The 27,240-nt window shown below is 42.6% G+C and overlaps 2 protein-coding genes across 7 annotated transcripts in view; one reads left to right on the top strand and one right to left on the bottom strand.

The window, feature by feature from the left end:
* LOC118420922 (tetratricopeptide repeat protein 13-like) overlaps window positions 1-17,795 on the top strand; it is a 54,098-nt gene extending 36,303 nt beyond the window's left edge. Inside the window, exons 16-27 of one of the 6 annotated variants that reach the window (XM_035828001.1) lie at window positions 545-596; window positions 2,128-2,220; window positions 2,711-2,794; window positions 4,156-4,218; window positions 5,736-5,808; window positions 7,949-8,067; window positions 10,800-10,926; window positions 12,429-12,479; window positions 13,804-13,883; window positions 15,152-15,230; window positions 16,118-16,197; window positions 17,189-17,795. In XM_035828001.1, the coding sequence (XP_035683894.1) occupies window positions 545-596; window positions 2,128-2,220; window positions 2,711-2,794; window positions 4,156-4,218; window positions 5,736-5,808; window positions 7,949-8,067; window positions 10,800-10,926; window positions 12,429-12,479; window positions 13,804-13,883; window positions 15,152-15,230; window positions 16,118-16,197; window positions 17,189-17,312 (1,025 nt within the window). In that variant the 3' untranslated portion in view covers window positions 17,313-17,795. Of the gene's footprint in view, window positions 1-544; window positions 597-2,127; window positions 2,221-2,710; window positions 2,795-4,155; window positions 4,219-5,735; window positions 5,809-7,948; window positions 8,068-10,799; window positions 10,927-12,261; window positions 12,304-12,428; window positions 12,480-13,803; window positions 13,884-15,151; window positions 15,231-16,117; window positions 16,198-17,188 lie in introns of all 6 variants that reach the window. The other 5 variants (XM_035828021.1, XM_035828013.1, XM_035828036.1 and 2 more) reach the window with 5 other exon arrangements.
* Window positions 17,796-21,601: 3,806 nt separating this feature from the next.
* LOC118429460 lies at window positions 21,602-26,537 on the bottom strand. The gene is made up of 5 exons (XM_035839984.1): window positions 26,356-26,537; window positions 25,052-25,193; window positions 23,401-23,589; window positions 22,927-23,139; window positions 21,602-21,868 (listed from the first exon to the last, which is right to left on the bottom strand). The coding sequence occupies exons 1-5, from the start codon at window positions 26,433-26,435 to the stop codon at window positions 21,641-21,643; spliced, it is 852 nt and encodes a 283-aa protein (XP_035695877.1). The 5' UTR covers window positions 26,436-26,537; the 3' UTR covers window positions 21,602-21,640.
* Between the last annotated feature and the right edge of the window lie 703 nt (window positions 26,538-27,240).

Genomic DNA, 27,240 nt, shown 5'->3' with positions numbered 1-27,240 from the left:
ATGCACTGTAGTCTCTTAGTGCCATGGAAAAATGCTCGCAATGTTTTGAATTTGCGGTGAAGCCGCCACCACGAAAATCGCGGACATCAAACCACCGCGAAAGTTTCTGCACTTACAGTATATAATAAATTCATGTCAAAAAAAGAAGCAATTGGTCACCAACAGTGTGAAACATACAGGATGTAAAACACAATAGCAAAAATATATACATCATAAAACAACATATATAATTACTAAATAAGCATAACGAAATTGAAATGACTTCCGGATGGTAAAACTGGTACATTGGTATCTCAGCACTCTAACGTCTACTTGGAGATTGCATGGCAACGTCTGCTTAGTTTGTGGAGTTAGGCATTTTGTGTTCCTGTAGATCAGGACTTGAGTACATGTAGTTAGGCAGACATCAATGAGTGATTGAACTGTTGTTCAGCTGAAAGTTTTTTTGCTAAAAGTCATTTGCTAACTACAGATAAAGACAGATATCGTCTGTGAAAAAAAAAAACAGTTTTATGATATTAATCCATGTTTAACTCCATTGCAGGTAAAAAGTTCCACTGGCGAGACATTTTTGATACAGCAGTCAAGTGGAGAAGGTGGGTACACATTCAAGTACTTCATTTTCTCTGCAACAAGCAACAACCTGGTTGTCATGAAAATTTAATATTTTTATTTTTTTAGTAAATTCCAACAGCGCGTGTGGACACCCAGCCAGGCATTTGATGCTGGCTAACTTGGGTTCCATATTATTCATAACCAAAATAAGGCAAACACACAAACAAACAAAGATGAAAGATAAATACAGACAAAAATAATGCACACTGTCAGGTGGGTTTTCCTTTAGGTCAGAGGACAATATTTTGAAAACTATGTAGTGCTATGTTCCAACACCTGAAACGCCTCTGTCCACTTGTGGGAGGCCTGTTGTCATTGAACAAGCACTCTAGAACCCATTCCTTAATTCACTCATTAACTGACATTACCACAAAACTGTTTGAATGTACAGTTCTCCAGACGGGTAGCAGAAGGTAGTATAGGAGCTATAAACTACTTCCCAGATGCCACCCAGGTTAGGTATTTGGAGCCCTAGGTAAAGCTCTAGTTATGATAAAAATAGTTGAATCAGTCAATACTACTGGATATATATATAAGATTTTAATCAGACGTTTCAAACAACACCCGCTCTAGTTATGGCTTCTCTCGTCGTATCGTCGTCGTCGTATCCATTTTTGATTATACTGCTGCTGGGATCCCTGTCACAGGGGTAGGCAGCAGTCGGAATAGTCTTCACTCTGTGCTTCCATGCTGCTGGTCCGTCCAGTGAGTCCAGCTCTGGGCTTCAACTCCATGGTTTGCCTCGATGGCCGGGCCCTACCTTCCGCACCCGCAAGTCAGCGAGGCCACGACAATACTGGCTGCTCGTCGGTGACTGCTACCGGCACTGCCTGTGCCTTTATCTGTATGAAGAGCTTTCCATTTCGGTTTGGATAGGGTTTTTTACGGCCGGATATCCTTCCTGACGCCAACCTGTAACCGCACTAACTGGGCTATCACATCATCCAATCACACCAGTCTGTCAGTTTATCGCCAGCTGCCGCGATGAAGCTACCCCAGGTCAGGTAGGAGCTTTGTATCGGGGGCTCGTCCCTTAGACAGGCTGCTTCCACTCCAGCTGATGACCCCTGTCTGGCCAACTCGGTAACCCTGAGTAGGGGGAGGGGTAGGGCTGCCAGATCCTGTCCCTTATCGAAGAGGGACGGAAAACTGCTAAAGTGGGTTATAGAAATGTTGATGGGCCAAAGTAATTGAAGAAAAAGTCAATAAAAATATATATAAACAAGAGTGGGAGGGGGGCAGAAAGGCTGTTGGATATTGGCATGTCATGCGGTCTAACTATGTAAACAAAACAAAAAAATGAACATAAGGACACATTAAACCCTGTCATCTACATCCAATAACACTAAAATTGGCCTACAAGAGACCCTCCACACAGAGGATTAAGATGGATACACATCCCATGTGCAGCAGGATCCAAGGATGCGGCCATCTTGGATCTGACCCTTGACCCTTCCTTCCTCTCTGCACCCTTTAAACTAAAATATACATCCTAAATGTCTGCCCTTCCAGACTAATAGACCCCGAGCAGCCTGTGTTGTGGTTAGACTTGATGCCGGCAAAAAGCGTGGATGCAGGCTTCAACAACTTCATGAACATGATCAGGTAAGATGGACACAGGCTTCAACAACTTCATGAACATGATCAGGTAAGATGGACGCAGGCTTCAACAACTTCATGAATATGATCAGGTAAGATGAACGCAGGCTTCAACAACTTCATGAATATGATCAGGTAAGATGAACGCAGGCTTCAACAACTTCATGAATATGATCAGGTAAGGATCCACTAGACGACGTCCTTGATCTGAGCAAACGCCTGGCGACCAAATTTGGATGTGTGTAAACCATGATGCATGGCTGTCTCCAGAACCGGTCCCGGGATGGAAATTTGCTTGTTGTTGTGAAAAACTATCTTTATCTAATAAAGTGATGAAACTATTTACAGAGAAACTGATGAAGATTTGTGTTCTATGTTCCATACAAAATGCTGCTATGCAAGTTGTAGGAAGGAACAAAGTTATGTGAGCCTCTGAACTCACTATCAATATTCATTCCATGTTCCATTTTCTGACTGCTGCCATGCTCTGTTCCAGAGGACAGGTGACAAACATACGATATAGCGGCTACCTGGACACGACCTTCAAACTCACCAAACAGATGGTCATGCACTACCAGGAGTAAGTTCTGCTTCCTTGTCTGTCCTAGTCTGTCCTAACACGTACCTTCAGCTTGCTAGATGTATATGATGTACAAATGTAGATGTTTGGCAAGAAATTGGTTGGTTGTGGGGTTAGGCAGGGTTGGACAAGTCCATTAGCCCAATTGTCCAGGGTAAGTGAAGATGCTGATCGGGCAAGTGCACATGACCTACCCCACTTTTTGGGCAAGTAAGATTTTTCCATCGAGTGAGATTTTGATATGCCTGTTACTTTTTACAGTCCTAACACATACCTTCAGCTTCCTAAGGCCACACCAATTTTTGTTGTTGCTGCTTCTCGGATTCGCCAGTCCATTTTTTTTCATTTAAAAAATAAAAAGGAAGAATACCGGTTTTGCTATGATCACAAACCTGCAAAGTTTACCATTCAGAGCCACATACACATGATTTCATTCTAAAAGCAATGCCTTTTACTCAAAACATTAGAAACAAATTAAAGGAAGGGATTCATTGTATAAAACGTGCCAGTAGACTCCTCAGGCTGTTGTTTTTTTGTTATTTGAGCCATATTTATTCACCCCAGACCTTTCGAAATTTTTTTTCTTTTTTACCTGTCGGTCAAATTCTTTTCTGAAAAAAATCTGAGAAGCAACAAATGTATTTGGTGTGGCCTTAGTAACATCTAAGTGGGTCATATGAATAAATCATATCCTTATCTTCTTTGTTGGTTGGAACACTACATGTACTGTACAAGGAAATTTCATGCCTAAACATCACTAACTTTACCCATAAATATTGTAGAAGATTCTTTTGTAGTTTACTGGTTGGATGGTGATTAGCCATACTGCAGGAGTAGGGAAGCATCTCTCCAAATGTTCTGTGCATTTGATTTTCAAGATATGATTCACTATTATCATTGTTCACTTCCTTTGTATGATTTGTTTGTACCCTTGAATCTTACTTCACATGTATAATTTTAGACCTCCTAAGTTTGTGTTCCGTTAACTTGTTATGGGCTCCTTTGAAAGTCATCTCAACTGAGACAAAATATCTTATCTATGTGAAAACAGTACACATAATGGTATACTGTTACAGTAGTATTAGTAGTTAGTAATAGTATCCAAATGAATGTTTGTCGATAAAGATTAGACATCCAGGTAATACGATATGCAAGATAAAAGTTACTTTGACTTTGACTTTATATATATAAACTGAATATATTTTGATAACTGCCACACATTTTTAAGGTAATATCCACTTTTGTTAGTAACATCATATTTTTGTAAGTGACACTTATATCCAATATTTTGATTTGACTTGATTATCATCATCTTATTTAGAAGTAGATAAATAAAAATAAACACAATGTCGTCCCACCAGTAAACTGGCACAACTTGCAGCGGCGACGGCTGCCACAGGAGCGCAGATTAAACTACCGCCAAAGTATGTTTGTGCTCTCTACAAAAAAGACAAAACATGGTACTGGTGGCTGGGAGAGGTGCCACCTGTCTGCTCACACTGGTACTGCAGATGGGAAAGTGCCCTCTGCAGTCTGCTCCAGCTGTGTCTATACACCTTTCTCACGCGTCGGCCATGATAGATCGAAGATGAGGTCAATGAGGCAAACAGGCAAAACTTATTTCTAAAATCAGGTCCCATTTAGTTTTCCCCCAAACCACACAATTTTTTATAATACAAGATAAAATAATAAATATTACAAGTAGTGTTATGCACTGAAAGATGTACCGATTTAGAGTAGTGTAGACTGATCTCATAGTCCCTTAAGAGATGCAAAACAAGAACATAATAATGCAAATTTTTGATGGATTTGCAGCCATTCACTTATTGGTCACTTTCCTAATTGGCAGGTTATCATTGACTGAACTGCTAATTATGATGGACAGCCTTTTGTTTGCCGCATTGAACTCGTTTTAGATCTATCATGGCCGCCGCGTGAGAAAGGTGTCTATCTAACCCCCTCCTTCTCCCCTGACTGGTCAGGCCTGGTGGCGGTGTGCAGCTGCTTCTGTCAGTTTCTCTGCATTTTAGACTAAGCACATCTACACAAGCATTAACCCCCACACTGCTGCCGTACATTTGTTATAACAAAATAATGCAATCTTGGTGCACCCTTGGCTGGGATAGGGTTAATGATGAGACACGTTATGCCACCCGTGTAATCTCCAAGCAGATGTAAGGATCCAGCTCTGCGTTGTACAGCTACATGTATTTCCAGTAGCACACCTTTTTAACTCTTTACCCCCCACTAGGAGTAGGAGGCGGATCATTAAAATGTGATTGATTGATTGATTGATTGATTGATTGATTGATTAATTTAGACATCTTAAGGGTGGTTCAAAGACACAAAGAGTGGGATTCTTACATCTGTTTGGAGCTTATATTTTACTCGTAGTGTTGGACTTAAGCAGCAAACACGGAATAGATACAGTGGAAATATCACTCTTTAACCTATTGCTGCCATAACACCGACAATAACGCCATGTTGGTTTGATTATATGGATGATATCCTCAGAAAACCCCAAAACTGGTGTGAATGAAAAAAAAAATTGGTGAAAAATAAGTTTTTTTTCATTATGAGATCTAAGTGGTCAGGAAGGTTGGACAAACGACTGAACAACAGATTCTTTATTTTCGGTTGTTAACATCATCTTTGACTTTGGCATTCTACAACAGTTACAGTAACTGTTACACAGCTGTTTTTCAACAATTTTTTTTCTTCAATTTTCATTTTTTGTTTGTTTTTGGAGCAGCTGGGTACCATTACAGTATCAGGTCAAAAACTTTATGGAACCTTTTGGATGTAGATGCGAGCGTTGATGTCATCCATATCATGAAATCGACATGGCCTAACAGACAAACAAACGAACAGAAACTAACCTACAAGTCAGCAGTTAGAGAGGCCGTAAGTGTTAACTGTCCCCCGATGTTGTCTCTTTCAGCCTGCCTCACCCCAACCTGAAGGCAGAGATCAGCAAGACACAAAACTGCGAGGAGCTCTTAGAGGTCATGAAGGTGTGGCTGTCGTTTATATTCATGACGGTTTGATTTTCACGAGGCGAAAAGAAGTTTTCACTGGCATTTTAAAGGCATCCTAAGTGAAATTACAGCCTTAAAAGTGGAAATATTCTGGATGATTAATAAGGCAATCTGTATGATATTGACATCTACTGCACTATATCTACTGCACTATATCCCACATGTACATGATTATTTCATACTTTGAAATACGGTTACAAACTGCCCACTGGCAGAGACAAGTCGCACGAGGATATTCCCTATTATTTGGACCCAAAAAAAATATGGACTTGATCAAGAATCCTCGTGCGGCTTGTTTCTGCTCCGTTTTTAACGGCTCAATTTTAGAAATAATGATGTAAGTGTGCTAAAAAAGTGCATTAGATGTCAATATTTTACAGATTGCCTTATTCAGAATATTTCCACCTTCAACGATCTAATATTCCTTGGGTTGCCTTTAAGTTTGTGTTTAAAACAATTTTGTAGTGCAGTAGCAGTAGTACATTTGAAATGCATATTTGTGGTGAAGTTGTCACCACAAAAAGAAAACAACAGTTACTTCAAATATTACCAAATTTACAGTATCTTTTCTGTTCCTTGCATGAAAGTGGATTTCCAGTAGCTAAGTCAACATTATTGGGGTACTGTAAAACATGACACACAGAGTAAACAGGGCTGTCGAAATAGCAATAATTTGGTTACTTTGTTCTTTGTTATGTTGTATAACAGTTAATTGTGACTTTATGACAATTTTTGTTCTTGTGCAAAACTCACATCTACTCATGCTGCACAGGTAGATGTAGTTCCCGTAAGTACTGCAAGGTGGCAGTTTTTTTTATGTTCTCAAAAACGTCCATTCTCAAAAATGTTAGTTTCATATAGTAATTATAGTGGAATGCTAATGTATGTACGTTTGCTTACTCTCCAAGCAGAGGTTGATTGGGAAAATAGTGACATTTTTCTGATATGCTGTCTGTTTCTGTCAATAGTAAGGTGGGATAGCTGACAGAAAAAGATGGCATGTAAGAAAAAGGTCACGACTAGGGGTGGGTACCGGTACAGAAAATTCAGGTCCAGGTCCGGTTCGGGTCCAGAGGATCAGGTCCCGGATCGGAACCTGGACCTGATTCAGTATGACTCATACCAATGGTACATTTCACTACAAAGAAATCTGTTTGGTGGAGTATTAGACTTACACTGGCGTCTTAAAATCATACAACGCTAACTGCACCTGTACGATTGACTGTAAAACTTGGTAGAAATGACTATAAACTCTACTCTACTTCACTCTTGTTATTTTCTTCCACCTGCAAGCGCCAAAACGTGTGAATGCCTGATCAAATGATATGTTAATTTTCTAACCGGTCCAACATCCGGTCCACCTAATTTTTTCAGGTCCGGTTTTTCTGGACCGGTCCAATAAGAAAAACCGGTTTTGTACCGGTACGCTGTACCGATACCCAGCCCTAGTCACGACTTTCCCTTCAAGCTCTGCTTGGAGAGTACATTTTGCTAAGCAGCCATGGCGGATGCAATACTCATAGGAGTTGCAAGGGGGCACTTCTAACCAGCTAGCCTGGGTGTCTGCAACTAGCTAAGATTTAGTGCAGTACGTGTATTGTGAGAAGTTAACTGATTAGAAGTAGGAGAGAGCAATGCTTGAAGCTACGAAAGGTGTAGTACCTGTAAATGCTGCAAGGGGGCAATATTTTTACAATCAAGCAGTGGCATCTGAAATGTATAAAAAGGTGAGGCCTAGGGAAAAAAATGTTGCATTTCCTGTTTCAGTCCTTTTTTTTCTTGTATTTTTTTTTTTGGCTGGCCAAAACTCCAGTGAGACATATTACTGTAACAATACAGTTAAACAAAGTAAACTGAAAATTAATTTTGTACATTAAGAGATACAATTTTATCCTTCATCAGATAGGACAAGTTTTTACTTCAGTATAAAGCAGGCTGAACAAAAATGCTAACTGGAAGCTATGTGACTCCACTGCCCACCCAATTGCAAAAAGTCTAGGGTCGGCAGGTTTTTCTAGGGTAGGTAGGGAAACAGGAAACACAACATTTTTTTCCTAGGCCTGAGTATGAAATCAACATGTACGGATTGAGGAGAGTTTGCTGTTTTTTCTCCCAGCAGAAAAGTGGCAGCAGCACGCAGAACGGCTTCATGGTGGGAACGCACGTCCCCAGCCTCAAGGACAAGAAACGCAACAAGAACTACGATGGGCTCATGCTCACGCTCAGCGGAGACACGTGAGGCTTCTCAAAATCTTCTCTAACTTATCATTGTTGCAATACCCCAGTCTCCAAGCTAGGAGTGGGTACCGGTACAGAAAATTCAGGTCCGGTTCAGGTCCAGGTTCGGACCTGAACCTGGACCTGATTGTCTGAGAAAAGTTGTAAATGTCCGATACTCAAAAAACAATGGTCCATTTTGCCACAGAGGAATCTGTTTAATAGAGTAACTGACTCCTGCCTGCATTTTAAAATGAGAAAGACTAGGGCTGGCTACCAGTACGATTAAATACTTTCATACTCTCCATGATGTGGTATTATCATATAGCCAGGCGCCGCGGACCAATCAGAAGACCCCGTTCCACGTTGGTTATGACGCAGTAACATATAGATTCCGGCCAGGCAGGTGTGTATCCTCCTTCTGATTGGTCAGAATGAATCGACACCGGCACCGTTGTCGATTTGCATCGACACCGGCACCAGTGTTGATGCAAATCAACACCGGTGCCGGTGTCGATTCATTTTGACCAATCAAAATGAGCAATACACACAGGAAAGTAAGGGATATGCAGGCATTGGCCAATCAAAAGGAGCGAAACATATGCAAGAGCAGAGGGAATAAGTACAGACTGCAAGAGGGGGATGGCTCCTTCTGTTAACATTGGTAATGAGTTTTGTTGTTCAAAAAAGCCAAAGACTGCAGTGTTTCGAATTTTTTTTCTATGGAAATTTTGGTTTCAAAATGCAATCTGTAATCTCCTTAATACAAATGTATGTACCAAAGAACAAATGTGAAGTTTCAGAAATTCGACAACGGAGTTCACACTGTTTAGTACCAAGGGATCTATGCGTCATACAGGAGTTTGCAAGTTTGGGTAGGCTATATGATAATAACGTTAATGATCCGCCTGTTCCTCGGTGTACCTGGTGTCATAACGCCTGGTCCTTTGCTATAACCACCTCATAAAACCACCGAGTGACTCGGTGGTTTCATTCGGTGGTTATAGCAAAGGACCAGGCGTTATGACACCATATACACCTCGGGCGGGTCATTAACCCTTAATTGTAATTCCGTACTACTACAATCAGGTCCAGGTCTGTCTGTACTGGTTGATTGTTTATGAAGGATAGGCATCCAGTCAAACAATGTTCCAATACGCTTCAGGTGGAGATTTACTTCTAGACAGTTCAAGTGACATCCACCACGCTTCAGCTTTGCTAGACTGCCATTTTATTCCAAAGCACAGTTCATTAGTAGAAACTCTGGGGGAAACACTGGAGAAACACACCCTGCAGAAGAGGAGATACTCCCTGTGTGTATCTTCCCTTTTTTTCCCTAGTCAGAGGGTTCCTAATGTTTGCTTTGGAGGATATATACCCAAAAGCTTTCCTTATGGCCAATTAGAGACTGTCATTCTAATGTGTTTCTCATGAGTTTCGTGGTAATCAATCACTCCTAGGAGGAGAGCATAGCAGACAACAGGCTGGCATGTCCTTGTGTTTCTGTGGGTGGAGCAATTGGTCATGGATATTAGCTATGTTTTCCATTGAGTTTCACATGAATGTGTGTCCTTCAGTCATACATTACAATCACATTAGAAAATTGTCCCAGTATGTGTCTACTGTATGACTGAGCTTTGCGAGGGTGCGGCGCAGGCTTTTAGCTAGGATTTTATCATAGGGAGTCCAAACTTATTGGTGAGTCGCCATAAGTGACTATTGTAGGAGGGTCCGGGGGCATCCACCTTCCATGGTGCAGAGTTTTTGATGATTTTGAATTAAAATAGTGCATTCTAAGGTATCCTAAAAGGCAAAAAATGCTGTTACAGAGGTCAAATTAGAAGATTGTGACCACAGATGACCTGGTAGCATCCCTGGTCAATCAGAATTTCATGCTTTTCTCCTCAGTGCCAGTGCGTCCAGAGCATCAAATTTCTTGTTATTCGAAGAAAGGTGCGTCTTCTGGACGCGTTGACGCATGCCTGGAGTTCATTTAAGCTTCACTAGAATGCCAGTTCATTTAAGTGATGCTGAAGAGAAGTTTTTATCCAGTTGCAGAGATTGAATTGTGTTTGAATTCACGCATGGTTTGTTTTGTCCTCCCTCCCAGGGAAGGAAACATTCTGAATAAAGAGACTCTTTTTACACAACCATTGGTTTATTCCACACCGACGTTTCGGCGACCGTCTGTCACCTTCTTCAGGGAAATTCAGGGGAAAGAAGGTCACCAAAATGTCTTTGTGGAATAAACCAATTAGTTAGTTAGTTAAAGTCCTTCCCGCGCCTGATGGCGCATAGGGCGGCGCCCATCTCCGGTTCAGTAGCCCTTAGGCCACACAACACAATTACTACAGCAGGGGGCTAGTCCACTGGTAGTGGTGTGTGTTCAACTTCCATACTCTTTCCCGAATGCTGAGTGCTAAGCAGAGAAAGCAGCATGTACCATTTTTATAGTCTTTGGTATGACTCGGCCGGGATCGAACTCACGACCTTCCGAATGCAAGGCGAACACTCTACCCACTTGGCCATTGCACCGGTATTGTCAGGGGAAAGAAGGTCACCGAAATGTCGGTGTGGAATAAACCAATGGTTGTGTAAAAAGAGTCTCTTTATTCAGTGACGTACCAACCTGATGAAACTATTCACGGAAGGAGACATCCTGTTCTCCATCCACCAAAAAGAAACATCCACGTCTACATTAGCCATGTGCTCTTCATGCAACCTCTTTTATGTTTCCTTCATCTTCTCAGGGAAGGAAACATTCTGTTCTCCATGGACACGGCCACCACAAAAACCCGCACCAGCCAGTACCACTCGGAGATGGAGTGGATCTGGAACCGCATCACTGACGAGGTCAAGAAGGGCGGAAACGGAATGGTGAGGATGGGAGATAGTAGTAGTAGTAGATAGATAGATGCACAGATAAATGGTTTATTGGATGAGCAAGTGCAGGGTTGTAGCCAGCAGCCATCCTTCCGTCCTTTGATCGAATTTTGCACCTGGGGACGAAAAAAAATTGCCCGTTCCATCTTATGTAAAGATGTAAGAAAAAATGTCTCCCTTGTGTAATTTTTCCACCAAAACAGATGCTGTTGAACAGCTTAGTCTACCAGCAAACTTTACACCTCAAAATGCAAGAAATAGCGGTTCAGAGGGTCTAGATTTGAAAATTTTCTGGGGGTGCATACGCCCAGACCCCCCCTTGCAATGTTGCACCTTCAACGCTAGAGAGAATTTACATGTATAACTGAGGGGACGGAAAATGACTTCAGGCTGGCTACAATCCAGAGCCAGTGGTATCCAAGCCTATCATAACTCCAGTGTCTCTTCTTTCCTCTATGCAAATAGAAGAGAGGACAGAAGAGACTTGGGAGCTGTAATAGGTTTGAATACTATTCACATAGCACATAAAATATACATCGTGTCCTATGGGCTAAATTGCAGGCGTACAATACACAATACACTATGTAATACAAAAACTCTTACTAATGACCTATCTTGATGTTATTTACATATAAAAGACAGTCACACAATGAATTTGTTGCTCACAAAACACCCAGGGGCTGTATACAATAAGGTAAGGTACTGTCCATGAAAATGGAAGGTCAACATTTAAACTGACTGAGGTTGTGTGAGTATTTGCGTCGATGAAGGTTAGACATCCAGGTACATCTGTAATAAGATACGCCAAATAGCAATGAATCCAGCAACTGGATATGATTTGGGAAACTGTCAGACGTTTCAGACAACATCAGATATCTTTCGTCAGATGTTACCTGAAACGTCTGACCGTTTCCCAAATCATATCCAGTTTTGTTGCTGGAGTAATTGGTATTTGCATATCAACCTAAAATATAGGTGAGAGTTCTAATTGGCTTAGAGTCACATAATGGTTTTCGTAACTGCAAGTAACAGAGTTTGAATAAGCATTCGGAAGTTTAATCCCCGAATACACTCCGTCTAAGAAGTATCTGATTCCTGAAATAATGCAGGACGTAAGGACCAAACATTTTAATAAGGAGAGGTGCTTTTTAATGAGAACAGGTGCTATAATAGCATAAATAGGATCGCACATACAGTGTACAGTTTACAACTAGGAGACCCCATTACTGTTCATTTAGTTTGTTGGGTGAGATGTTGTTAAACAGTTGCAGGTTTTGAACGTTGATAGATTTGATTACTTAACTGTATTTGTGAACTTTCATGAATCAGGTAATTGTTGGCATCCATCTGTCTCGGAAGACATTTATTCAGGTATTTACTGAATATTCTTTTACCAAAAACAAAGGTGTCCATGATAATTCATACCTAACATTTGTATCATAATGTGTGTATGATATAACATATTGGCACCATCTGTTCTAACACGTCTGATGTAGGGTTGGACACCCCCAGATGGAAGTGGACTGGCCCCAGGTGGAAGCAAACAGGTGTTCAGTAGATACTAATACACAGAATGTGCCATTGCCAGTGTAGGGGTGTTGTGAAGGTGTTTTGGGTGAGCACCACTGTGTTGAGGTACTAAAAGCGTAGTGTGCTTTGGTCTAGTGGCTAGCAGCGCTGCTTTAGGATCACAAAGGCTCAAGGTTCCAGTCCTGGCCTAGCTGGCAGCATTCTGAACCAGGGCTCTAGCCAGCGTCCGTTTTTCCGTCAATTGACGGAAATTTGCTGCGTGTGACGGAAAAATTTTAAAACCAATCCGTTAACCTTGACGGACAAAAATCCTTGGTGGAAGCTACAAGCGGCTTGGGCACACCGTCCACGGCCGTAAAAGCCACACACTGTTTGTTTTGCTATTGTAATTATTGTTGACGAAGTGTGGTGGCGCCCTTTAGCATACGATAATCTCATTAAAAACCCGTTTTTCAAGGTCTCAGTTCAGTCTTTCTAACTCATGGAAGATTGTTTTCGCGACAATGGGAATTGGCTGACGAAAAAAAAAATCGAGCTGGCTAGAGCCCTGTTCTGAACCCCCTAAATTTCTCACATTCTGGCTCAAGGTATTGTGGTTAGGGTTGTTGCTTTAGAGTCTGGAGGTTCTGGGTTTGAATCCCTAGCTGGCACCAGTGATTCACCTTTGGGAGATGCACTTAGCACACTAATCTTATGTTGTGTATGTTATGTGTTCATGTGTTATGTATAATTATTACTCCTGGAAGAGTAGATGCTGCAGATTGTAAAAAAAACAACTAAAGGAGTTGATAAACAATAAACTTGTCGAAAAGCATAGGGGTCCATCCAGGTGTGAGTGGGTCAAACTTTGCAGTCTGGTCTTACGCAGACTGTACCTGTTGTGAAACTGGTGCTTGCTTGGGCTAACGTCACATTTCCAAACCGTGGCCCGGCCGGGATGTTTGTGTAAACGAACTCATTACATAGAAATATTCACAATCATGGTATTAGATTCTCTCTTCGTCTTGTGTAGTTGTCTTCTATATCTAGTATATGATCATACTTTTCCTTCCCGACATCTGCCCGGCTGGGCCCCGGTTTGGAAATGTGACGTATAGGCCTTGGGGATTCAAACCCAGAAGCTTTAGAATTAGACTCTAAAAAAAAAAAACTTTCTACAAGGAAAGGCAACAACCCTAACCCTAACCATAAGAACACCAATCGGGTTTACAAAGCCAAAGCACGCCTCACGCATGTTGTAGGACCCACCCACTCCCCACGCTGGGTGTTGTAGGCCTCCCCTTTTTTTTACACACATCAGAGCATGTCTGTACTAACACAGTTTTCTGCCTTGTGTTTCAGGACGTCGACACTCTTGTCAACACCATCCTGTACCTGGTCTACTACTTCTACAACCTCCTGCCCTTGTCACGAGGATCCAGGTACAGTATAGTTTTACATTCTTCTTCTTTCGTACTGCCAAGCCTCTAATTCTAGAGATTAATGGCAGACTGCGTATGAGTTAGTTACAACACAAGTGCCCGGTACAAATAGACAAGGGAAAATAAAGGAAAAAGCGCTAAGGCCACAGCAAGTAAATTTTATGGATGACATCCTCTGCAGACTGCAAAAATAGTGCGATAGGGCGGAAAAAAAACAAGATGGGTGAAAAAAAACAAGATGGCTACATTATATTTTCAAAGATAATGTTGTGATGAATGTTGTAACAAAAATTAAAGGGACAAAACATGGTATCAGAGACAACAAGGCATTCATTCCTGTATTTAAGACATGTACTGGTGTGGTAAAAGTGACACTAGTGTGGTAGACTGGCATCACCAACAAAGTTGGTATCCACACTCATGGCTTCCATATTGGTGTCACTTTTACAACTATCCAGTAAGTTTGATTTTACAACTACAGCCCTGGGTACCTCGCGAGTGTCACTTCTACAAGTACAATTATTATAATATTAGGCTACAATACAACATATTTGCTCATTTTGGTACTTTATCGTCATGTTGACCATCCCTGCAGAAGAAAAAAATTCTTGTTTTATTTTTTCTGAAATCAGGCGAAAATTTACTTGCTGTGGCCTAAGGAAACTGAAAACAAACAGATTTTGTGTGTGACGGGACAAGTGAGTTAAGTGGGTTAAAAGAACAATGTTTACATGTATACAAGACGTGTGGGGGTGGCTCAATGCAGCAGGGTCCTCCCCAGCTCAGTTTTGAACTGGGAGAGAGACCCCGCCTCCGCCACACCATGCTCAAGTCCATTCCACTCTCTGATGGTCCGAGGGAAGAACGAGAGCCGGTAGTAGTTGTTCCTGCACGTGATGGCCTGCAATTGGGTGGTACTTTCTTTGTCGTCCAAAGAAAGTGCCGGAGTTCCCCTACCATCCAGATGACCAGTCACCGATGAAGTACAGCTGATGCTGTCCAAAATGTCTAATTGTTTTCAAATTCTATCCAGTCACCTAAAGTAACGTCAGACATTAGTGGGCAGGGGAATTTTGGTGCTATAGTTTTGTAACGCTCACACAGCTGTGGGTTTTGAATTTTGTGCGTAGGACATTTGCTGTAAGAGTAACAATGCGCCCTAAATGGCACAGTACTGTAATTTTAAGACTGACACACCATTTTGTGCCACCAGTGTTGTAGGATATATGGATGTAATTTGAGACTGACCCACCATCTTGTGCCACCAGTGTTGTAGCGTACACCGTTGCCATGGGGATGCTGATGGCGCTTGGGAAGGAGGTCACAGGGAAAATTCCACCTGGGAAGGTCAGTAACAACTGCAGTTTTTCCTTTCAGTATTTCTTCGTTCAAGTCAGAAGAAAATAAGGCCCCATTCATGATGCAGAAATCCAAACGGTTTTATCCTGTTTTTGGCCTAAAAATCTGACAGCAAACGGCGATCACAATGCAAAGTTCCACCCACAGGCAAACAGTTTCATCTCATGGTAATCCAACCTCTGACCCGCTGAGGTTGTTGGGATCCTGCTCAATCTTGTACTTCTGCATCAGATTCTTGTCTTCTAACGGAACCGAACCATTGCCTGCTGAAGCCACGTTCCTTCATGGCCTTGGAAATGCCTCTAAAAAGTAAAAGCATTCTGGTTCCGAATTTATGCTAACAATGACATTTCCTGTGGATCTCCTGACGGCAACCAACCCCCTTGCTTTTAGAATGTTTACCTTCTTCTGAATTCGGCATAAAGTGTTGTTGGGACCCCCCATGCAGACCCTCCTTGCAGTCTGATCTGTGGGTTGACAACTTAAAATGATCTGTCAATCATTCGCTGGTTTCTACATCTTGATCAGGGCTCGAAATACCACCTGCTTTGCAGGTATTTCTGATGTCTACCTGCACCTAACCTGCACTGGTCCATGTACTGGGTTTTATACATAAATGTCCTATGATGTAAGTGTATGTGCATTGTTATTAGCTGCATTGACTGCTACCACGTATAAAATAAAGGAAAAGAAATAGCGATGGTTCCTGAACAATTTTAGTATGATCCATACTCTCAGAGTGGTGCAGGTAAAATTTGTCTGGTGCAGGTAATTTTCAATGTTACCTGCACCAGTGCAGGTATGCAAAAATAAAGTATTTCGAGCCCTGGTGATGTGAAAATAAAAAGTTACGATGAACTGTCGTCTGTTCCCAGATGGTGGACATGGAAGCCATGCTGACGGGCAGTCCAGAATCTTTTGCAAATGAAGTTAAAGACTGGATGAATCTAAAAAGGTAAACATTCCTTCTCTTTTACCAACTGATTACTGTAATTATAACCTTTCAACGACCACCAAATAACCTCCCCAGTGGTATTTTCAAGTGATGAGCATTTCCTCAATTTCTGACACTTTGAAGCAAGTTATTCCTTAGTGGTTGGATTTTAATTGATGTAAATCTTGATTACTTAATGTGTCATTGATTTCAATTGTGTTAAGACTCTTTCCCCCCAAGTCACACAGATAAACACCAGTAGGTAGTAACGTACGTTACATGTATCAGGGCTCTAGCCAGCTTCCGTTTTTCTGTCAATTGATGGAAATTTGCTGCGTCTGACGGAAAAGTTTTAAAACCAATCCGTCAACCTTGACGGACATACAAAAAACCTTGGTGGAAGCTACAGGCGGCTTGGGGACGCTGTCCACAGCCGTAAAAGCCACACACTGTTTGTTTTGCTATTGTTATTATTGTTGACGATGTGTGTCGCGCCCTTTCGCATACGATAATCTCATTAAAAACCAGTTTTTCAAGGTCTCAGTTCAGTCTTTCTAACTACTGGAATAGTGTTTTCACGGTTTTCGTGACAATGGGAATTGGCTGACGGAAAAAAAAAATTCGAGCTGGCTAGAGCCCTGACATGTATGTTTCCCAAAGTTGCCTTCATTATGAAATCTAAGTAGCCCAGTGGACAGGGATCCGGAGGTGAATAAATGACTAAAATCACTCGTAGCGAACAATATTTCTTTTTTTTTTTGTTCTTCTTCTTCAACTTTGGAATTTACTAAATTAGCATTCTTATGACTTGAGTATCCTTTTTTACGATCCCATGCTGTGTACAATTTGTAGCATGGTCAAAATTTTTTTTCTGGAGATGGATGAAAGTTGGTGCGTGCGTGGATGTCATCAAATCAAATCAACATGGCCTAGATATTGAATTTGATAAAAAAAAAACAAAGCAATGATCCTGTATTGACCTTCAAATGACCTTGTGTGCCCCCCTCCCCAGGCTGTCCCCCCAGTGGACGCACCTCCCCAAGGTCAGCGACACGTTTCCGACGTTCCGGTCGATGATCGAGGTGTTGAACCAAGACCTTCAGACGGCATGTAGCAAGGAGGGGAACCCCCACTGAGCCGCCCCCCTCCCCCCTGAGTCGCCGCCCCCCTCCCCCCTCCAGTCTTTGTGTCTATGCAATAGCATGTTTGCATGGCTGTATTACTGTGCCCACCCGTGGGGGTGGAACCAAGGTGTAGGTGCATGCTGCTGTATGGGGTCTCTCTTTCTCTCTCTCTTATTCTCTCACTCACTCACTCATCATCTCTCATTGTCAGTCTCTCTTCCACTCTTTCTTTCTTACACTCTTTCACTTCCACTGTCATTCACTCACTCACTCCCAGTGTCAGTCTCTTTCTCCCTTTCCCTTCCTCTCTGTCAATACTGTAATTCACTTTGTCTTCTTGATACCAAACTTTCATGGTCTGAGAAAATCTAACTTGTTCTCAGAACTAAATGTTCACTGTGAACGAATCAATAGTTATTGTCACTATTGACAAATTATTTGTTATCGGTAATGATAAGTTCACGTTACAGTTGTCACCGTGAAAACCGTGAACATTTTAAAGTTCATTGAAAAAATCAGGAATTACAGTATCTCTTCTATTCTCTCTCTTACACTCTCTCTTCCACTCTCTCTCTTCCACTCTCTCTCTTCCACTCTCTCTCTGTCATTCTCTCACTCCCTCTGTCCATCTCTTCCTCCCTCTCTATCAATCTCTCTCCTACTCTCTCTTCCACTCTCTCTCTTCCACTCTCTCTCTCTGTCATTCTCTCACTCCCTCTGTCCATCTCTTCCTCCCTCTCTCTGTCAATCTCTCTCCTACTATCTCTTCCACTCCCTCTCTCCGTCAATCTCTCTCTTCCACTCTCTTTTCTCTTTTCCTCTCTCTTCCACTCCCTCTTTCAGTCTCCCTGTTCTCACCTCCATTAGCATCCATCTGCCATGTTACATATGTCAGGGTCAGGGTGGAGACTGAAATACCTTCAAACTCTTAAAAAAAACAAGTACAACTCTCTAAGTCTGCATAGATCTTCCCATTCTGACCATTCCTGCACAAGAACTTAAGTAAAAGTACAAACGACATCTTGCCAATCTTGCCACCATACTAATTAAAGTAGTTACGACCAGGGTTTTCAAACCGGCAACTCTGATTATAAATCCCACAGATTCTTACAATTGAATCTTCTAAGTTTACCCTCATCCATCCCTATTTCCACTGGGTTATAATCCTTAGACTGCCACTTCAAAATAGAGACAGATTTAAAGAAATTTTCGAATGCAGCATCAATGATCCCTGAGGTATGCACACTTCAGACAGTTCCAGACATGCAATGAGAAGGCCTCGATAACCCTGGTTTTTGAGGTGGCGGTTTTAAGGTACCCACAGAATGATGATGGTTGGCATTACTTATGGAACCTACAGTCAAATCTATGAAGCTAAATGGTCATAGTAGACACATGGTCACCATAGACAGTTAACATCCTCTGAAGCAATTGCTGGCTCATTCTTTTCGGTTGCTATTTATGAAAAGATTGAGCCAGCTGAGCTTACTATGGAGGATGGCACCCAGGCTAGAGTGTGTGACAGGGACTTTACCATGTTTTGTGGCCTACCAATATTGTTTCACCATTGTTTTACCGGTACCTGCAATGTTCTTTCTACGTTCTACCCTATCTTTATTTCCCTTTCTTTCCCCGGCAGATCATGTATCTCCTGTTTCTCCCACCCAGATGTTGATTGTTGATTGTGTTGCGGTTGTTGTGACTCCCAATGGAGAGGTCACACTGAAAATTGAGTTTTATCAGGACGATGCTAGACTTAAGAGATTTCTATGTTTCTACATGCAGAGATGGTGAAGGTTTTTTATTTATTATTTCCGTGTCGTTAAAACGTTGTTGGTGGCAGGACTTTGATGACGTCTCGTTGTGGCTGTTTGTTGTACGTTACTCCAGGAAAATGGCTCCATAAAGGCAGAGTCAAAGTGCTTATCTGGTTCTCGTCTTTACTGTTTGTCCAAACTTAACTTTAAATTTGTTGCTATGGCGACCATTACGCAGACGTCCGTTGGGGATGTAGCCCCGGTCGAGCTTGATCTGAAGCCACAAATTTGTAATCTCCAAGCAGATCATGCGGTGCCATAAGATAGTATCAAAGCTAGCCAAGGAGTATAGCCGGCCAAAGGGAGTCAAACGGGCACCGGAGTGTGGGTTTGATACTATACATTACGCCACCGTGGATCTGGTTGGAGATTACAAATTTGTCCTCCGGATACGGCTGGAAAGGGGCAGGGGGCCCAGGTTGATTTAATTTTAACTCTGAGTTTTAAAGAATTCAGGGGCCTGGCCGTGGTTACCTCGGGAAGTGCAAAAAAACTACCTGACGGGGCCCTTGTGACCGGAGCATACGCAGGAATTACACAATTGCACTGATTTCATCCAGGGCATTTTATGTGATGTCCTTGATTAAACACATTATCATGAGGTTAACATAAACGAACACTTAAAACATAAAAAAATCACAGTAAAAGTCAAGTTTATTCAAACACAGCTCGCCCAACTAATCGGACGTTTTACCCGAACTTTGTTATCTAATGACTAAAGGTGCACTTGCGTCGAGCTTGCGTCACTGCTGGGTTTGAAAGATCCTTAACGAATTTCAGAGATAAAGAACGAATTTTCTTACTTTTTGTGTATTTGGTTGTCTAATTAATTCATACTTTTACGTATTACGCAATATCTAAAGGTGGGTTTACACCTGCGTATATTTTCAAGCCGCATGAGTTCCGTTTTGACATTTTTCGACATTTTGAATAATTTCTTCAATACGCAGCCGCACGCACAAGTCGCACCTCAAACGCATCTGAATCGTTTTTAGAAAGTTTCACGAACGCAGGCAAACGAAAATATACGCCCAGTTCGCCTGATAGTTTTGGACATGCACAAAACTATCATTCGTACGCAGTTTGGTGACCAAAACGTTATGGTTGCGCAATATAGTTGTCCCACGTCGGTCGATTGCGCTATGAAGACGCTACATGTTTGCGCTTTATACGCAGTAATACGCGGATATCGCGGTATTGCGAGTACATAGCGTTCTTACAGCGCAGACACAACGCACCATGAGCGACCGTATAACGAATGCATTCATAGATCACGATATAGTACCGTGCGTTCTGCGATCGGGTTGCGCATACTACGCGGTCTGATAGCGTGATCGACGCACACTCCAGATTTGGAATAAATACGAAGGTGCATCTGAGTCCAGACAAAACAGATCATCTCAAGATGGCAGATCCAGGCCAGGACCGACGAATTTGTACCGGGGGCATGCAGAGATGGTCACAACTTGCAGGACACCATGAATGTAACTGGTCCCTACAGAGCCTCCAGGGAAGGGAAGATGTAGAGGAACCTACTGAAGCACTGGGTCAATTTGTGTGACACATGCACACATGCCATTTTGTGTAACAGATATTTGACTTTATTTGCTGATAATAGTACTTTTTGTGTGTAGAACCACATGATACATAGGTGCAATATAGAGCCATATTACAAATTGGAAAGAGAGCGTAAGGTTTCATAATTGTTTAATTTACGTGCTTGATAAAGATCTTGAATACGTTTTGTGGCGTGTATGAGTGTGATTTTTTATAGCAGTTGAAATACTAAGATGATAGGGGAAATCATTAAGGACAAAGTGAAAACAAACACCATCTTAACAGTACATATATTTTTAAGGTAAATGCTGGCCCACATTACGGTAAAAGTACAGTGCTACTGCTTCGCAAATAAATAAAAAGAACCTCTTCACTGTTAACTTATCAATGTTCTACTTGCACTGCCTCTAAACAAAAGTATACGTAGTACAAAGTGTTCCTCTAAAAAAAATACTCTTGGCAATGCTCGCAAATAAAAGTATATGTAACAGAAACTGTTCCTCTGACACACCTGAAATGCGTTTGGAATGCAGTTGGCACCAGGTGCGTCAGGCATGCGGTCGGTAGACGTTGCAATTGTGTGCGTCCAGAACACGCCCAACATACGTACCTCATACGCAGCTATACGCAGTACGGAAAATTCTGTTGCGCATTTCAGATGCAATCATACGCACCTCATGCGAAATGGAAACGCTGAAGTCGTAATTCAAACGCCAGATGAGCTCGACGTACAATTTAATTTATTCCAAAGAAATTCCAAATGTTGGGCGTTCGGCCGCGTATTGACAAAATTTTATACGGAAATCATGCGCACTTGAAAATATACGCAGGTGTAAACCCACCTTAAATAATAAAAGTAACGTGCAAGTGCAGTGAGAGAGTACCTTTATATACCAGCCTGATGAAACTACTCCAAGGTCTAAATTCGTATCTTTGTGAGACAATGCTATAGATCATCTGTAGGTCTTACATCCCATAATGTACTGGGTATGTCAGCAGCTCTGGCCTCTTGACTATGAGTTGTAACACGTCCACCAGTTTGTTGATGACGGCCTCCCGACTGCCGCCGTACGTGTGCACGAACAGGAAGCAGTTTCCGGCACTGCCCGCAAAGCTGGTGACGTCATCGTCGGGACCTTCCACCAGGTACAGGCTGAAGGTGACGTCAGGGTCCTGGGACTTCAGCTTTTCCACCTGCCGGATTGATAATAATAAGAAGAAGTCAAGTAATTGCACAACGGATTAACGCACACTTTTGTTAACTGCACGGAATCCCAAACAGATGCGTTCCAGCCTGATAATTTCGCATTATTGCACAAGCCGGATATTTGCACGAAATTCACTGGCAAATAGGCCATGCAACTAAGCGGCTTCTATCGGGCGTATTTGCACCCAGTAGGTACCCAATATTTGGGTAATGACCCTGATTTACGTGGTCGAGGTGCCTCCTCGAACACGGGACCCGAGTTTTACGTCCCTTCCGAAAGACGATTTTAAGATTCATATTTTATGTTTTCTATTTTACGCTTTGTTGTAGTGGCTGTGGATGGATGTTACCTAGAGAGGCTGTGAAAAAACGTGCGCTTGCATGTGGACAGCATAACTCGAGTTGCTGTGCAGGGATTTTCATGATGTTTAGTTTGTAGGTGTCTGGAACTTCATACATAAGAGAGATAGCGAAAGTGGTATAGTAGCAACAACTTGCTTGAAACACACCCACAACCCAAACTTCTAAGTGGAATTATGACATTTCTTCACTATGAATGCAAATTACACCCTGATTTACATAACCATGTCAATGTCAATCATCACCTTAGCTACGATGTACTAGGGGGACCAATCCTACAAAAATTCTTCACGAGCCCAAGACCCATCTTCCACTCTGCAACTGTGACCATAGCATGTCCACAACATAAGGCATCAAAATCGGAGATCATGCTGCAGTACCATTGATAACCTCTAAATGAGTACTCTCCAAGCAGAGGTTAGGCTCCGGCTGTTTTTAACGTTTTTATTAGTCGTTTCTATCGGGCTTTCTATTTTGTCATTTTTCTTGAAGTACGCCAGCCAAGGTTTTGACATAGCAAGATATATAAAAAAAATTAAAAGCCCGATAAAAACGACTAAAAAAACAGCCGGAGCCTAACCCCTGCTTTGGGGAAGTCCTAAATGAACTCAACACTCGTTTACGCCACACACGACACCACTTGTGCTTCTTGATTGATTTGGGCGAGGTTATTTCTCCTACTGACCTGGTTGAAGTCCACCAAGTTGCCCGGCTTGTCGAGAGCCCCGAACCTGACAGGGTACCCCATCCCGTACCTCCCGGTCTCCGTGGGTCCGACCGGCCGGACACCGCGCCCAGCGGACAGGTACACCCAGTCCTGGTTCACGTTGGAGTGGCTCGCCTTGTAGATGGCTTGGAGCAGCTTCGATCCTCTCGCGTTCACTTCACATAGCCTCAGCTGATGAAGTAAGAAGATAAAGAGTTCATGAGAAAGACTTTCGCGCATTTTCAATACGCAAAGTAAAGCCAACTTAACGAAACTTCGATCAGTCGTCTTATCATTTCTAAACGACTTTGCACTTTGTGTGTTTCGTTGTCTTCTCAGTCACACTTTTACGTTTTGTATGACATACCCAGTGTGAAGGCGAAGGTTTCACATATCCTATTTAGGTCGCAGTGAGAGTAAAAACGAAAGACTCCTACTGATGCCGTACAGTACCTGCCCATCCCGCATCTTGAACACCTCGATGTTTGTAAACCCGTGGTTGAAGCCGAACTGGAGCATCCTGGACATGACGCCGTCATAGACCTCGCGCATGCGCCTCTGCACGTCCTCCGGCTCGGAGCTCGGAGAGAGGATGCAGTCGAACTTGGCGTCCTGATCGTCAAAACGGAGCTCGTCAGTGATCTGTGGGACAACCAAGAAGCAAAAACGGAGCTCGTCAGTGATCTGTGGGACAACCAAGAAGCAAAAACGGAGCTCGTCAGTGATCTGTGGGACAACCAAGAAGCAAAAACGCAGCTCGTCAGTGATCTGTGGGAGAAACAAGAAGCAAACAAAAGAGTTAGAAAACCTCGCGACTTAATGAAATACTTGGAATTTCTCGTAATATGTGTTGTTTAGTTGTAATGTATCGATTATGCAGACAAAATGTAACAACTGTAATAGTCCTGGTGGTATTGTGTAATGATCAAGATATCAATTATGTATTGAGACTCAATAAAAAGAGTGGGACCCAAGTGTCCCATGTCAGTCCCACCCAAGTTACGACTCTAACTGGACGTCCATCTACCTTAGGCAAACACACGGGCTTCTGTTCTGGCGATACTGACTTCATTTCATGGATTTCATTGACTTCATTTCATATCTACGTGCCCATTGCAGATCTTGATTTTCGCCTGTTCTGGCAAAATATTTGACCACAAGTGACCCGATGGCATCCCTGGTCAATCAGAATTTTATACTTGAGGATATTTTTTTCAGGGTATTGGGCGCAAATGGTCACGGCATGTATGGACGACGCCATTGTTACCTCTTAAAGAAGACTGGCAATTAATGAATGAAGACCTTTATTGCACATTTTTGCCACACCAGGCTAAGTACAGGTCACAACAAGACATGTTGAAAAGATACAGTTCACAAATACAAAATGAGACCATTGCTGGATAAATTCAACTTCTCGCTTTTCTGTTATAGTGGAGATAAAAGAGCAAATATGTTTTATGATCGATGGTTTGTCTAGTTGCATTAGAAATATGATTTTTTTCTGCAGAACTTAGGTGAATAAAATAAGGAAATTGGTTTTGTATAACCTTATACAGTTCATTTCTCTCTACGGTATACAATGTACACTCTACTACAAAATGACTTTCGTCCTCTTTTTAAATTACAATATTTGCATAGTCTTTTTTCCAGAATCACATTATTGAAATGGCGACGAATGTCTCTTACAGTCTTACTAGAGGTGGACATAAGACAAACCAAGTCTGAGACAGAATGGACTGGATGTTTAGTCCTGTGGTTTAGCAGCCGCTTTTTTTTTTTGCTTGATTTTTAAAAATCTTTTTCGCCCTCGCGCATTAGTCTTGGAGTCTCTTAAAGATGTCATCCATGAAATTAAGTCAGGGTGGTCTAAATTTCAAGTTTGCAACTCACCTGCCAATGTACAACAAAATGGACATAAAATGAAATAGGGGTCATCAAATAGTGATACTTCTAATCTAAAATGAATGCTATTGGGTTTGATTTCTTTTCTGTGTGCAGTGGAGGATGAAATTACCGATATTTTGGATTGGGTGGTGCTATCAGAAAGACAGTTTTTTTTTGTAGTTCCGTCTCTAGTGGTCTAAATTTCAAGTTTGCAACTCACCGGCCAATGTACAACCTCCCTCCCCACGACGCACCCGTCCACGGTGCAGTTGGCCACGGCGTCCAGGTAGGGTTCCACGACGGCGACGTCGCGCAGGGCGATCGGGTACTTCTCCACGTCCAGGTACTGCAGAAAATAGTCCCTTCACGAAAGAAAATATAGGCAAAATTGACATGTGGCCCCAGTTTAAATTATAGGTTCACGGTCACATTGCCGAAGCCAGTGCCCGGCCGGGCAGCTTTCGAAAAAGTATCATATTACAATGACACAAACCGAACAAGTCATAAGAAAATTAGTCATCAACATAAATTGGGTATATTCCTTGATAAACATTCGTTTCATGTAAACTGCCCGGTCTAGTCCTGGCTTGGAAATTTATTATTTGCTCGAATACGTTGTATTTAATTCAACTGTGTATATCTATATCAAAACTACCTGCATGGTGAACATCGTGGAAATCCTCTGCGCTTTTTTTAAGTTATCATCTTTGAAAGATTTCAACAAAAACTGTCCAGGAGTTCCAGGGCAAGCTGCCAGGGAGCCCATATTTATACCTCTTCTTCCTTGCATTAAAAGCTATTTGTTGCAACAATCTTTCAAAAAATGACAAAAGATCGATGCAATGAAAGAAAGTTCTCCTGGGAGGCCAAAAACTGACCTTGACCTTCATCTTCCGAAGACCTAACCACATACTAGTACGTACATGCCAAATCATATCACAATCCATCTAAAAAGGTGACCAGGAATATCCGTTAACATTGACAGACACACACACACATACATACATACAAACACACATACATACATACACACACAAAGACACATAGCACACACACATACACATACAGACACAAACACACACACACACCGAAAACACTACCTCCATTTTTCATGGAGATAAAAAAAAAACGCCCCAAATCATTAAGATCTTCCACGCTGTGCGTGTAGCTAAGAGCACAACCCGCCGTACGTGCAAATACGTGCTGTCTACGTGCCAAAACGTGGGCAATCTTTTGGGATCCGTAAGTGGTAAGTACCGCCTCCGTACGAACTCGTAGGGAATCCGACGGATTTTGGAGCACGCAGACACACTGTAGAACTTTACGTGCAGGCAAAACTTTGTGTGCCATCGGGCTGGGGATTCTCCCACTGTATGTGTCAGTACGGACGACGCGCCTGCCCTGGACAGCCTGAACGTTTTAAGAAATACGTGGCGGACGTGGCCTCCCAAATAACGTACGGACAAATTGCACGTACGGCGAGTTGTGCCCTTAGTTTTTCACAGCCTAGAGTAGCCTGCTCACCTGAAGAACGGAGCACTCGGAGCAGCCGTGAAGTCGGGATGTTCATCCACCATCGCCTTCAGGTCGTGCAGGGCGCGCATCAGGTCCTCCAGACTCTCCACCTTCTTCACACCGTAAGTGTGACTCCCTGTCGCAGGCTTCACAAAGGCGGGCAAGCCTGGTGGAAGTGATAATTCATTGAAAAGAATATCAACACGGAAATGGTGTTCTTTTGGTGAAAACCGATGCTTGGATTTAGGATAATCGGTGTGCGTATGTTTGTGAGAGCGTAGGGTTGTGTATGCGTGCGTGCGTTCGTGTGTGTGTGTGAGCGTGCGCATGTGTGTGTGTGTGTGCGCATGTGTGTGTGTGTGTGTGTGCATGCGTGTGTGTGTGTGTATGTATGTGTGTGTGTGTGTGTGTGTGTGTGTGAGCGTGCGCGTGTGCGGTGTGTATGTGTGAGCGTGCGCGTGTATATGTGTATGTGTGTGTGCATGCGTGTGTGTATGTATGTATGTATGTGTGAGTGTGTGTGTGTGTGAGCGTGCGCGTGTATGTGTGCACGTGTGAGCGTGCCCGTTTATGTGTGTGTGTGTGTGCGCGCGCGCGTGTGTGTGTGAGCGTGCGCGTATGTGTATGTATGTGTGCTCATGTGTGCGCGCGTGTGTGGTGTGTGTGTGTGTGTGTGCGCGTGCGTGTGTGTATGTGGGTATGTATGTGTGTGTGTGCAACCGCGCGCGCGCGTGTGTGTGTGTGCGCGCGCGTGTGTGAGCGTGTTCGTGTGTATTTCTGCCTGTATGTATGCATGTGCGTCCGCGTGCCTTGCATGTCTGTGCAAGCGTGTGCGAAGAGTTTTTTTTTAATTTGCTCAACGGAACACTTGCTCCAACAGATCTGCAACTCTTA

This window comes from Branchiostoma floridae, chromosome 1 (genome assembly GCF_000003815.2).
Source record: "Branchiostoma floridae strain S238N-H82 chromosome 1, Bfl_VNyyK, whole genome shotgun sequence".
NCBI lineage: Eukaryota > Metazoa > Chordata > Leptocardii > Amphioxiformes > Branchiostomatidae > Branchiostoma > Branchiostoma floridae.
This window is presented reverse-complemented; position numbering and strand designations above follow the sequence as displayed.

Coding starts and splice junctions, on each gene's coding strand:
- LOC118429460 (XM_035839984.1), bottom strand. CDS start 26,435: ATGCGCGCCCTGCACGACCTGAAGGCGATGGTGGATGAACATCCCGAC. Junction 25,194..26,355: donor CCGAGTGCTCCGTTCTTCAG/GTGAGCAGGCTA, acceptor TCTTTCGTGAAG/GGACTATTTTCTGCAGTACC. Junction 21,869..22,926: donor ACTTGGTGGACTTCAACCAG/GTCAGTAGGAGA, acceptor TCAATCCGGCAG/GTGGAAAAGCTGAAGTCCCA.